This window comes from Pseudorca crassidens, chromosome X (genome assembly GCF_039906515.1).
Source record: "Pseudorca crassidens isolate mPseCra1 chromosome X, mPseCra1.hap1, whole genome shotgun sequence".
Classification (NCBI taxonomy): Eukaryota; Metazoa; Chordata; class Mammalia; order Artiodactyla; family Delphinidae; genus Pseudorca; species Pseudorca crassidens.
Genome location: NC_090317.1, coordinates 32,878,091 through 32,892,492, shown reverse-complemented (window position 1 = coordinate 32,892,492; position 14,402 = coordinate 32,878,091). Strand labels below are relative to the sequence as shown.

Below are 14,402 nucleotides of genomic sequence, written 5' to 3'. Positions count from 1 at the left end.
GTGTGTAATATTTAGAGTAGTCAGTGTGTGTGTGTCTATATACATATACAGACATAGACGCGCGCGCACACATTCTGAGTCTACCTCTGAAATTACAGGTATAGCACAAAATCACAGCTATGGAAATTGAGTAAGCTTGATTTTGTAAAACTTACTGCTTACTAACTATTTTCCTAAATAAAATTGGGTTTATAAGTCCAAGGAAGGCCAGGATTTCAGGACGGTAACAGGAAAAGATGACTTTGTGATGGGGCTACAGCAACTTTCCTACCAGTTAGAAAGAGTCTGTCTCAGTTGATTAATTACAAAAAGATGCTCTCCTGGAGAGACTAAATGTAAAAAGGCACTCCTCTTTCTGCCTGCCACAGTCTTGCACTAGACACCAGGCCTGCTTAGGGGAGCATGGGCTGGATTTCAGCTTCTACTCATGCCTGCTCTCATAGACACAGCCTGAACTGCTAAATACGGTGACCCTGTTCTATGACCTTCAAACATAGGCTACCCCTCCTGAGGTGTGTTTGTGAGTATGTACTTGTCAGTAATGTTAAAGGCCTTTGGGTTATCTTCTGTTTGCTCAGCAACTTTTCCATTAGGGCCGTAAGTTTCTTTCGATAAGTCTATTGTGTTCTAAACATGTTTTAAAGAAGTTTTTATGAAAATGCTACATCTTGCTCCTGTTTTTCTGGCAGTGGCTAATTTAGCCATGCACATTGGTAGCTCAGGAACAAATTGGAGATTAGGTAAGTTCCAGTATTTCAGACATGTATAGGCAGACCTTTGGAATGTCCGGTCATTCAGTCAAGCGGTTAGAGTAGGGTATGAAATTTGTTTCGTTACAGCCTGCTTTTGTACAATTAGAATGTGCAGGTTAATTTCATTAGCCATGTGCCTTATTGTGAAGAGAAGCTTGATCACTGAAAAGCCTCTTTTCTGGGTTTATTCTTTTTTTTTTTTTTTTTGTCTGCATTGGGTCTTAGTTGCTGCGCACAGGCTTTCTCTAGATGCAGCGAGCAGGGGCTACTCTTCGTTGCAGTGCGCAGGCTTCTCATTGCAGTGGCTTCTCTCGTTGCGGAGCATGGGCTCTGGGCACACAGGCTTCAGTAGTTGTGGCTCTCGGGCTCAGTAGTTGTGGCTTGTGGGCTCTAGGGCGCAGGCTCAGTCGTTGTGGCACACGGGCTTAGTTGCTCTGCGGCATGTGGGATCTTCCCAGAGCAGGGCTCAAGCCCGTGTCCCCTGCACTGGCAGGCGGATTCTTAACCACTGCGCCACCAGGGAAGTCCCAAAATTTTCATCTTTCTTTGCACTATGAATCGTGCTTAAAGAAGGGGGAATCCTTCAGTCTTTTCTCTTCAGGAAAGGAACAAAGCCTTCCTTGTTCTAGAAAATTAACAGATTTACCTGTGCCTTTGAACAACACTAGTCTTTGGCTTAAAACGGATTCAGCGCATGTGGCACTTGATGTTTTTGACAGGTGTGTGCAGTTGACCTCTGGCACTTCATTTTTGGTAGCAGTATTGAAGTACTTGTTTAGCATCTTAAAACTCAAGCCTAGTTTGCCTTATCTTTTAACACTCATCACCTATGGGGGAAAATGTAGGTTACCACAGTATAAAAGAAGATAAATATGCTTATGGTTGTACCTGATTGAAAATTGTGAATCAACAACATATTTTCGTTACTAGATTTTCCAAGAGGTAAAAAGCAGCGATATTGCCAAAACCTTCCGCAAAGCAATCAATAGGAAAGAAGGGATCTGTGCTCTGGGAGGAACTTCAGAGCTGTCCAGTGAAGGAACGCAGCATTCTTACTCAGGTAAATAGTTTCACATGTGTTAGGTGAACACAGTGAACTAAGTAGGTTGCCTGCTATAATATCAAGGAGGGGCTCTAGAAATACATTGCCTCCTAATTAAGAATACAGTCGAAGTCGTTGTGACCTATATTTGGACTTGGGACTAATACTTCCCATAAAGGCATTACAGGTATTTATTGTACGGCTTCGTTAGCTTGTAAGAGCCATGATACAATACGTGCACAGATAGGCTTTATTACAGCAGAGCCCTACAGTAATATCAATAGAATTTCTAAAGAATTTTGTAACTAACTTCTAAGGATCAGTTAACCCTGCTCTATTCTTTTTGTTTATTTTATAGCTCCTAATAGCCACTGTGTTGCATTCACTTGTCTGGGTTTCCAAAGAGGATAACAACAGGCTTGTGATACATTAACGTACAGCTCTCCTGAACAACTATTTCTGGCTTTAGAGTCAAATAGTTAACCTAGAGTATGAACTAATGTCTTCTTATTCCACATAATTTTAGAGGAAGAAAAATATGCTTTCGTTAACTGGATAAACAAAGCTTTGGAAAATGATCCAGATTGCCGACATGTCATACCAATGAACCCAAATACCGATGACCTGTTCAAAGCTGTTGGTGATGGAATTGTGCTTTGGTAAGATGTCCAAAAATAGTCTTCCATGTAATTGACATAGTTGTTTCTGGATGCTTGACGGATTCATCTCGGGGAATAGCCAGAATTGAAATTTGTCTAGGTTCTGCCCATTTCATCTCTAGGCCTGTCCGTGAAAGTACCACCAAAGGTGAATCTAAAACTCAGTCATTTAGACCAGAGACCTCTTCCTAGAGAAGCTCTCAGCTTCCAATTTCTTCTCACCACTGAGTAAGCTAAACAATACAACTTAGTTGAACTTTTTATGTCAGCATCTCTTTATTCTCAAGTACCATAGGTTCCAAAAGAGAAAAACAGGCCACTCGTCACTTTTCACCCTCCAATTACTTATTTCTGAAAAATGCATTTGTCACTCCTGCTGCCCCAGACCCAACAGTGTCTTGGCAGAAATGATATAAGATTATCAACAGTTTGTCAGTAAACGCAACTCTTTTTTGAGGCAGTGGCGTACAGTGGTTAAGAGCATGCTCCATAATCAGTCTGCCCGGTTCCTATTCAGGCTCTGCCACTCAGTAGCTATTTATCAATAGCTGCAATCAAGATACTGACCCCTTTGAACCTTCTTACACTGTTGGTGGGAATGTAAATTGGTGCAGCCACTATGGAAAATACTATGGAGGTTCCTTAAAAAACTAAAAATAGAGTTGCCATATGATCCAGCAGTCCCACTCCTGGGCATATGTCTGGAGAAAACAGTAAGTCAAAAAGATACATGCACCCCAATGTTCACAGCAGCACTATTTACAATAGCCAAGACATGGAAGCAACCTAAATGTCCATCGACAGAGGAATGGATACAGAAGATGTGGTACATATACACAATGGAGTACTACTCAGCCATAAAAAAGAATGAAATTATGCCATTTGCAGCAACATGGATGGACCTAGAGATTGTCATACTGAGTGAAGTAAGTCAGACAGAGAAAGTAAAATACCACATGATATCACTTATATGTGGAATCTTAAAAAAAATGATACAAATGAACTTATGTACAAAATAGAAACAGACTCACAGACATAGAAAATAAACTTATGGTTACCAAAGGGGAAAGGGGGAGAAAGAGATAAATCAGGAGTTTTGCATTAGCAGATACACACTATATATAAAATAGATAAACAATAAGGTCCTACCATATAGCACAGGGAACTATATTTAATATCCTGTAATAAACCATAATAGGGAAGAATTTTTTTAATAAATAAAAGGTACTTGATCACTTTGCATTTCAGGATCCATCCATTATGGTCCCCATATTATTGTACTTGCCTCACAGGGCTGTTGTGAGCTTTAAGTGACTATATATAGAGCACTTAGAACAGTGCAATGGGTATATTTCTGATGACAGTGTACAATATATAAAATTCTTTTTTCTTTCAGTAAGGTCATTTTGGTTGTTTGAAAAGCTGATTTTAAAAATGTGAAATATCCCCTTACTTGCCACTTATCGGCTGTAAAGAGATATTCCCGATATGTTTTAATATAGAGACTCATATGGTACTATTTATTTAATATTTAAATTTTGCATGGAAAGAAGCATGGTTTTCCCTATGCAGAATAACTTGTTTTAGGGCAGTATTATAAACATCTAAGATGTTAGAGTCTAACTCCAAATTTTACCAAATGAGATTCTTCCTAAGTCAGATTCTAACCTAATTAAGATAACTTTTCTTTCTCTCTGTATTATCACTGTATTTCCAGCACCAAATATAGTACCTGGTACATCATCTAGGCACTCAATAAGTATTTGGTGAATGAAAGAATCTCGTGCTCAACTAATTTTACCTCTTTGTAGATAAATGGTCGTTTTAATTGTGCATTGTGTAATCTAGAAGAGAGATTCAGTTTCAATGTGCGATATTATCTGTTTTTAATATTTATTCAATAAAGTTTTTTTTAATATCCGAGTAATTCATTCTTCTAAAAGAATGTGGAAGTTACAAAAAATTAAATAAGACAGTATACCCTAATGCCCAACTTAGAAATACTCAACTACTGTAAATACTTTGGTCTTTTTTATTTGCATTTTTATATGTATAGTTTTTTTGAGATCAACATGTTAAAAGTCATATGTTGCATTTTTTTTCAGATTATATGAGAGACATGTTATAATAAGCCTTACAGTATTTGTGTATATTAAAGATTATTTTAAAATAAGTCAACTCATTTCAAAATTTGTTTCAGTAAAATGATCAACCTTTCAGTTCCTGATACAATTGATGAGAGAGCAATCAACAAGAAGAAACTTACACCCTTCATCATTCAGGTATGCACCATTCTCCCCTCCTTCCATGAAACTACTGTTTGAGGACCTGTTCTACAGACCATAGGCTCTGCACTTTTCATCGTCTCATTTAATTCTTATAACAAGTCTGAGTTGAGGCTTGTTTTCCAGATTTCATAGAAAAGAGAAACTGAGACTCAGAAAGGCTTCTGAGCTGTACTGACGTTGCTGCTGGAAGTAAAGTTCAAATCCAGGTCTAACTGCGAAGCAGTTCTGTGTTCTTTTCATTGCATTTTGTGTTCAAACATACAGAAATAAGCTCTTAATTAATTAGCATGCTTAAAGAACAAAGGGCTTTTATTTTCCATTTAGTGAGTATTAGACTGTTAGATAGCAAAATTCCCTCAGGCAAGAGCATCTCGGGATGTGGAGATTGAGAACTTCTAGAACTCTCAGGTGTATTCAATAGACCTCTCATTTAGGCATTTTTAGAAATACGACACTTAACCCATATGGATATCCTTACTCTAGTAACTCAGCCTTTCCCTTTACTGTCAGTGTCCTTAAGAAGGGACCAAATAAAAATACCGAGTTAACTTCCCTTGTAAATCTGAAAAAGACAATAATAATGAGGCTAGATTTGTTTTAGCTATGCTTTTTTTTTAAATATTTATTTATTTAGGCGGCACCAGGTCTTAGTTGCGGCACGTAGGAACTTCATTGAGGCATGTTTAGTTGTGGCACGTGGGTTTCTTAGTTGTGGCATGCATGTGGGATCTAGTTCCCCAACCAGGGATCAAACCCGGGCCCCCTACATTGGGAGCGCAGAGTCTTACCCACTGGACCACCAGGGAAGACCCTAGCTATGCTTTTAACACCAAAGCCTGGATATTGCTTTCTGTGGATCACGTATGGGTAAAATTAAGACATAATTTCCTTGCTGAGTGTTATTTTCAGTGAAGGGAGAAATAGACTGCAAAAACGCAGAAAGGTTAAGAAGCAAGTGTTGTAAATTGGCTGTCTTGCAGGAAAACTTGAACTTGGCACTGAACTCTGCTTCTGCCATTGGGTGTCACGTTGTGAATATTGGTGCAGAAGATTTGCGGGCTGGGAAACCTCATCTGGTTTTGGGACTGCTTTGGCAGATCATTAAGATCGGTTTGTTTGCTGACATTGAATTAAGCAGGAATGAAGGTAATGGAACACAGTCCTAATTTTGAAAGTCGTTTATTGGTTATTTTTTTCTAGTCATGCAGACTGTCATGCTTTCACTTAATTGAGGTGATTAGATGATAACTAGAATTAAACATAAGGTAATGTTATAGTGTTATTCAGGAAAATAGCCTAATTATAACTTTCTTCTTTAGTAGTAATTAACATTTGTCTGGCACTTTAGAATTCATTGTACAATAAAGGCACGAAAGCACAGAGAGTTTAAGGAACTTGCCCAAAGTCCCCAAACTTAATATGTATTCTTTTCTGCTCTGACCACACAGTCCCCACCCCATCACCACCCTCAGCTCCACTGCTGCACACCATCTCCTATTATTTTCCATACCTTTTCTATTCTATCATAGATTTAGGCCTCTTCAAAACTATTCTAAATTGCCCCTGGTGGTCTCATGTTTCCTGAATTAGCAGGAGCATCATTCTTATAGGATAGGTTTTGATATCACATCATAGACTTCTAGGATATATAAGCATATGCAATACAATTGTCCTGGGGTGCTCGGAAGTACTACATTATCTTCTCCTTTTGAAGTTTAAAATATTAAGCATCACTCCAAATATTCACATTTTCTTCTGGAAATCACCATATCAATCCTCAGTTACTTTGGGGGAAGAATATATACTGGGGGTTCTCAGTATTTCAGGGTCTCACAATGCCTGTCAACAGTCTTATTTTGCACATTTATCCAAAACTTTATTACACTTACACTTTCAATCCACTCAAAGGGGCCTATATTTAAACAAATAAAATTTTTCTAATTGCTGGCCTCTTCTGAGCAGAGGCTTCTGCACAAGTAAGAATGTTACCTCTGCCCTTGCTTAAATCCCTCAGTGCCAGAGTGACATGGCATGAAGCAGAGTCCATGAAAGATGAAATTTGCCTGTTAGAGGTATCGCTTAGACCTCTTTGGAAGTCAGGCAATTTCAGTCTTGTTCAATGTAAATCTCCTTTTATCTTATGGGAGGTAGTTATTGCATAAGGACTACACAACTTCTTCATAAAACAGTGCTTGAATTTAGACAGTGCTCTGTACAGACACCCAAGCTTCTACCTCTTACCTCTGGGAATATTTATCAAAAAACCCTTGGCTTCTTCTAGGCATTCAATTCAACAACAAAAAATTGTTGAGCAGCCTTTACATGTTAGATGCTATAGAAAATGTAAAATTGAATTCTATTCCTTTAAAAGTAGGTTTAACACTTCAAGAGTTAATTAGTTATACTTAAATATAAATACCTTAGGGTTTGTATACTCGTTTAATCAAAAGGTTAAGTAAAGGGCTCCAAAATTTTAAACATACTCCCCCAAGTCTCTGATTTTAATATTATTTAAGAACAATTTATGTAAATATATGACATAATGTGAAAATGTTCAACTTAAAAGCTAGAACATTTGGTATTTGGAATGTGAAGAATAATAAAGAATATGTTATAATAAATATTTGCTGTGTATTCTCATAATACAATGTTTCTATCTGTATCATAATTATCTACTTTTATTTATCTTTGTTATTAGACTGTGAGTACCTGAAAACCAGGCACTAGGTCACAGTACTTTTAGTACCTCTCTTACTTACTTAATAGAGTGTCAAAAGACTCAATAAACTTGTAATAACTGTTACATGGAATATATTGGTTGTGGGTTTTTTCCTTATAGCCTTGGCTGCTTTACTTCGAGACGGTGAGACCTTGGAGGAGCTTATGAAATTATCTCCAGAAGAGCTTCTGCTTAGATGGGCAAACTTTCATTTGGAAAACTCAGGCTGGCAGAAAATCAACAATTTTAGTGCTGACATCAAGGTAACTGTGCAGTTATCGACACTTTGGGGGAATATAATGACTCGGGAGATTTCATGCCAGCTTAAAGGAGGGGGTCATTCCTATGAGTTTATCACCCAGCCTTGTTGCCTCTTGGCCCTGACGGTAGATTTCAGTAGAGAGATGGAGCCAAGTAAGGAGCACTAGCGCCAAGTCTAGCTTTCATTTTGCGGAAAGGGGTAAAAAGTATTATATTATAGTCCTAACATTTTCTATTCTACCTACTGTTCAACATGGAGTACGAAAGGACAGGCAGTCATGACTCTTCTGTTGCTAACTGCCTTTTCCAGGCCTCAGTGTACCTTTTAGTAAAGACCTGGAAGAGAGAGGGCCTCAGGATTCCCTGTCTCCTTCTGTCATGTGCTCCCTCCTTCAGGCACTGAGTTCTTGAGGGTAGTTACATACTTCTATTTATGTCTGTGTCTCCTACCTCAGCGTCCGCCCTTGCATTACCGCCCTCCTACTAAAGCCCACCTCTAACACAACACCTGGCACATAAAAGACCCACAAAGATTTCTTGCGTTGAGTTGAATTTTGGCACTCACTGCTCACCACGAGCACTAGGGAAAACTCGCAAGGGCGGGAGACATCGGTAGCATTCATTTACCACACGTTGCCTCTGGCATCTCGGGGAGACAGGGCCAAAATCACCAGGGCAGATATCTTGGCATTCTCATTAACCAACTCGACTCTCCAAAATCTGGATGTTGGAACACAGGGAACAAACTCAAGGATCTTCACCAGATGTCACTGGCCAATAGGGCTGTGAAAATAGTCTGTGACCACATCAGTTTATTCAGTGGTGAGAGAAAGTAATGGGATATATTTGCATTACTGATTTCATCAGTGAAAATTAAGGATGGCCCCAAAATTATAAAACCAACTGACCCCACCTCTTCTTTTAATTTATGCAACATGCTTAGCCAGCTATATTTTGCTTTACACATTAGATACGTTCCCAAAAACCATTCATAAATGTATTTTATGTTCGGAGCACATAATTTAAATGTATAAAAGGGTATCTTATATACAAATGAATATTTTTTTAAAAAATATTCTGCTTTGAATATTTTTAAAAAGCAGAGGATTGTTAGGTAATGTATGTTCAAGTTCAGATTTTCACCTGTACAGCCCCTTTTCAGGGTAGTAAGTACAGACTCTGTGGGGTCTGCTCTTTACCTGTCTTTCTCAAGTACATAGGGTTAGATTACGAATTGTTTCTGCACCTTTAGTAGGTAATTGTAAGCGAAAGCACTTTCACAACTGTAATGCACTACTCCTTGGAAGGAGATAACCCCTATGCCCACTAATGGTATGATCTGGGTTTGCATTCCATGAATTGCTCTGAAGTGGCTTTCACTCACCTGATTCTCCCCGATCTTAGAATCGTTTCTGGCGAGTGTATCAGACTTATTGGGGTGGCTCATTTAAGATGCAGCTCTCCGGGCAGCTCCCAGAGATCTGTGCTTGGTAGGTCTGAGGTGGGATCCAGCAATCTCCATATTGAACAACTTCTCCAGGGGATTAGGATGCACATAATCCGTAGGGTTTACCACAAGAAACATTCCTTTATAATCTGTCTGGACTGTCAAGGCCTAGTAATAGAAAACTGTCATAGCTGGGAAGGTGATCTTCAAATATAACATGATTAAGGAATCTTCACTCCAGTTCCTGTCCTCTGGTACAATTTGACATGTGTGTTGAAGACCCTTCTAAGTGTTCGCGCTTGGTACAGTGGTTTTCACGTTTTGTTCTGTGCAGTGTCCACACAGCCTGCATTCACCCAGCGCACACCCCGTATGAGCAGTGCCATTTTGTTTTAGGTATTGGGATTCCAAGTGAAAGTGTTCAAGTGGTGAAAGAGTTCAGGGGCTTAAAACAAAGAGAAGCTTGTTTGGTTAAATATATTCAGATAATTAAGGGTTTAATGTTATTTCACCACCTCAAGTGTTACTCGTTTTAAAATTTTTGTCATTTAAATACATCTTTAACACAGCTAATCTCTTCTCCATACCTTATGGTATATACATATTGTGCTTTGTAATGATGTAACCTGTTTATTTTTTCTTTCCCTATGCTTCCTGGATTTCTCCTGTCCTACTTTTTTCTCTTGCTTGTTTTATCTATCAAGCTTATTGACTTCAGTAACTCAGTGAAGGTACAGAACTAGTTACGTGTTTACTAGCATTATTGTATTGATGACTTCAATAAATTGTAAAGTCATGACAAAATCCAGTTCATCCATATTCAAGGCAGACCTAAGGCCAGAAAAGTGGACTTTTCTGGGGAAAGGAGCTGTTAAATTAGAAGATAGAGATTTGTGTCGTACATTCTCACAAAATCCGATGCAAGTATCCTTCCAAACATGGGACAATAGGATACATTCATTCTTTATAAATGTGATCTCACTGACATTTTCAATTCATTTGTAGGATTCCAAAGCCTATTTTCATCTTCTCAATCAAATTGCACCAAAAGGACAAAAGGAAGGTGAACCACGGATAGATATTAACATGTCAGGTTTCAATGTAAGTATAGGTGTTCTTTTGAATTCTACAAGCTTACAAAGTTGTTGTCAATTTCTTATAAATAACAAGAATTTTTATAATTGCATGTTGTGGTGTTGACAATTTTAAGCATTATTTTAAAATTTATTACTGTAGGTGTAATTCAGAGGCAGAAAGACGCTTTGATTTATGTTAACAGTTTATTCGTGAGTTCTGTAATTATGGTGGCATTGGTTCATATGGATGGCATAAAATGTTCAAAGCAAGTGTGGGGAAATAAGCACTAGAGACTAACGTTTTCCAAGTATTTGGATTACAATCACAGTGATAGATTTAATGACTACATATTCATATATGCATCTGTAATATTCCTGTGTTGAGAGTAATGTGAATATGTTTACAAACTGCTGCTCCCTGAAATCCAGTTTGGGGAATTACTGTCACGGAACATGTTCCCTGATTACATCACTTATTTGTTCAATGACCTTGGACAAGCTCCTTCCCGAAATTGGATTTCACTTTGTTCATACATGAAGTAAAGAGTTGGCCTAGACTATTTAGTCCCAACTTTCTAGGATCCTGTTGTTGCTAGTACTCATTAGATGTGGAATGTATTCTACTGGTTTTTAAAAATCCACATTTCTAGCATATTTCACAGTAGGATTGAGTGGATTACACTGGCTAAACCATTTATGCTGCCCTTATCAGAACTGAATTTGTAACTGACTTTGTAGTGCTTATATTTCTGTCTGTTTTTAACTGTGAAATTCTTCAGTTCAGGTCACTCTTGGCACGAACAAGGGGCCCTCTTGTACACTAAGGGAGCTGTCTCTATCACTCCTCCGTAGTTGATCTTAAAGCACTCCCTTCATTGTCTCTTACCTCCTCAGAATCCTTCAAGGTTTCCCCGTTGACTCTAGAGTTCAATCCGAAATGTTCTGCTGATCATGTAAGGCCCTGCTATACCAGTGCAATTTCCCACTACTCTGTACCCACCACACACACACTCATTTTACCTCTGAGCCTTTCCTCTTGCTTTTCCCCTTGTTTCTCAGTGTCCTTCATCTTTTTCAGTCTTATATCTTCTTCAGGGGTATATATATATATATATATATATATATATATATATATATATATATACCTATCCATCACCACATCAAGTTTCCTCATGATCCTTTGTAATTCCTCCCTGCCCCCATACTCCTCCATCCCAGGCAACCACTGATTTACTTTCTTTCAGTTTAGTTTGAATTTTTGAGAATTTTATGGAATCATACAGTATGTATTCTTATTTTATCTAGCTTCTTTCACTCAGCATAATTATTTTGAGATTCATCCATGTTGTTGCATGTATCATAAATTCATTCCTATTTTATTGCTGAATAATAGTCCAGTGAATGGATATACTATAATTTGTTACCCATTCACCTGTTGATGAACATTTGAATTGTTTCCAGTTTGGGGCTATTACAAATACAGCTGCTCTGAACATTCATATACAAGTCTTTGTATGCATATACGCATTCATTTATCTTGGGTAAATACCTAGGAGTGGAATGGCTGGGTAGTGTGGTATGTGTGTGTTTAACTTTTTTAAGGAGCTGCCAAGTTGTTTTCCAAAGTAGTTGTACCTTTGCACATTGCCGCCAGCAGGACGTGAAAGTACCAGTACGTCCACATGCTCACTGACACCTTAGTGTGGTTAAACATGAATCATTTTAACAGGTGTAGAGGTGTCTCATTGTGATTTTAATTTGCATTTCCCTAATGACAAGTGATGTTGAACATCTTTTCACGTAGTTATTTGCCATCCATATATCTTTGTTTAAACACTTTACCCATTTTAATTGCATTGTTTGTTTTCTTCTTGTCAAGTTTTGAGTGTCTTATATATTTTGAATACAAGTCCTTTATTGGATATGTGATTTGCAAATATTTAGTCCCGGTGTTTTTCAAAGAACAGACGTTGTTAATTTTGACAAGTCAGATTTAGTTATTTTTTTCTCTTACGAATCATGCTTTTGGTGTTGTATCTAAAAATTTTTAGCCTAACACAAGGTCACAAGCATTTCTCCTTATGTTTTCTCCTAGAGGTTTTATAGTTTGGGGTTTTACATTTAGTTTTACATTTGGGTTTTAGATTTATGTGTTGGGTTTATACATTTGTGTGTGTGTGTGTGTGTGTGTGTGTGTGTGTGTGTTTGGGGTTAATTTTGAATATGATGTGAGGTATGGGCTGAAGTTCTTTTTTGCATATGTATATTTTTTATTTGATTATTTTTTGTTTCACTATTCTACAATGTATTTAACTATTTGAATTTTTTAAATTTTGGGCTATTTTAAAGCTTCCTTCTATTCCAATATTATCAATGCTTTTTGTTTAGGAATGCCAAGATGATCAATGAATAAGGGATTTTAAAATAAAGATGGTAAATAGCATAAACCAGAGGCATTAAAGTAACAACTGATAGGTTACAAGAAATAAAATAGGCTCTGTGAGAGGAAGTCACTAGGCTCACAGAGAGTCCTGAAGAAAGGCTGAATCCCACTCAATTGCCTATCTGCTCGTGGTTACTGATTGCTCTGCAGATGGTAACAGAGAAGGGTAACACAATAAATACACATTGTTCTGGAGTCCCAGACAGTCAAGGCACCTCACTGGAGATTAAAAAACTAAAGATACCACCACCCATTAAAGACAGAGTTAAGACTCTCAAACTATACAATCTGCATGCACCGTGTTGGTTTAGAAGTAACATTCCTCAAGTTCCCTTTCTCTCTTTTTTCCTCCCAGTTATAAAATCCCTTTTCTTTTCACATGACACTGTTTTCCAGAAGAGCTACTTTTGCCCTGGGGTAGACTGGGGTGGAGATGTCTGTTGTAGCTGCCAAGAACAGTCTGGAGGGCAGGTCACTAGAAAGGAATAATCCAAAAGCAACTGTTTCTCCTGCAGCTCCAGGAGGAGGAACTTTTATTGGTGGGAGGTGGGAATGGTGAGCACCTGGGAAACTATTTTTACATTGGTCTGAAATCATCAGATCTATAACTTAAAAATCTTCACCAAACCATACGTTAGTCAAGAGATCAGCATGCATCTTTCCAGAAGAAAAAAAAGGCAAAATGGAGAAGAAGAAAAGTTAGGAGTCCTAGGAATTAGTTGAAAGTAAGTATTTTTTTTTAAAGAAATGGACAACTTTGCTTCCCGGGTGGAAAAGTAAAATAAAACAAACAAAAAATAGTTGAAGAGAAAAACAACGATTTAAAATATGCAATTTAAACTTGAAATAAAATTATCGGAACCTGGTATCCCTGATTATTATTTTTAAAATATTTTCTCATAATTCCATCATCTTTTTCAGCCTTACACCTTCTTTAGGGCTTAATTTAAAAATCTGAACAGGTTTTGCTTTTTTCTTGATGAATTTTGCCATGAGAGATGTAATCTCTATTGAGTTAAATGTATTCTGTCCTTAGATATACGATCTGGTGCCATCTAGGGTATTTTCAAGGTACTGCATATCCAGCACAGCCAACTTTTTTTTTTTTTTTTTTTGCATTCAAAACAATAAGTACCATATATTGACTAAGAGAAAACAGAATTGTATACCCAGCCTACCATTGTAGGAAAACATTTCTATATTTTTAGTATGGTTTTTTAAAAAATGTCTTCTTATTTTACTTCAACAGGAAACAGATGATTTGAAGAGAGCCGAGAGCATGCTTCAACAAGCAGACAAATTAGGTTGCAGACAGTTTGTTACCCCTGCTGATGTCGTCAGTGGAAACCCCAAACTGAACTTAGCCTTTGTGGCTAACCTGTTTAATAAATACCCGGCACTAACTAAGCCAGAGAACCAGGATATTGACTGGACTCTATTAGAAGGTAACTAAAGGTTTCTTAAATTATGTTTGGGACTACAGAGTAGAAATACATAGGCCACAGTGATTTCATAATCTTGACTTTAATAAGTTTCCTTATCCCCTTTAGCAACCGTCTGCTAGAAGTAGTCCCAAGGGCTGAGTAAAAAGTGGCAGCTGATAGAAAGGAATGATACAAGGGAACTTTTAAAGTAAGCTAGCCTAGGGTCACTTAGTTTAAGGCCACTTAGTAAACCAATGTTTTATTTTAATATTTTAGAATTAGGTCACTTTT

At 37.6% G+C, this 14,402-nt stretch overlaps 1 protein-coding gene across 3 annotated transcripts in view; it reads left to right on the top strand.

The window, feature by feature from the left end:
• The window catches only part of PLS3 (plastin 3), an 89,653-nt gene that overhangs the window by 69,122 nt on the left and 6,129 nt on the right, over window positions 1-14,402 (top strand). For all 3 annotated transcript variants that reach the window (XM_067723729.1, XM_067723730.1, XM_067723731.1), the window contains exons 4-10: window positions 1,683-1,812; window positions 2,321-2,453; window positions 4,654-4,735; window positions 5,722-5,887; window positions 7,581-7,723; window positions 10,174-10,269; window positions 13,937-14,132. In XM_067723729.1, the coding sequence (XP_067579830.1) occupies window positions 1,683-1,812; window positions 2,321-2,453; window positions 4,654-4,735; window positions 5,722-5,887; window positions 7,581-7,723; window positions 10,174-10,269; window positions 13,937-14,132 (946 nt within the window). The remainder of the gene's footprint in view (window positions 1-1,682; window positions 1,813-2,320; window positions 2,454-4,653; window positions 4,736-5,721; window positions 5,888-7,580; window positions 7,724-10,173; window positions 10,270-13,936; window positions 14,133-14,402) is intronic.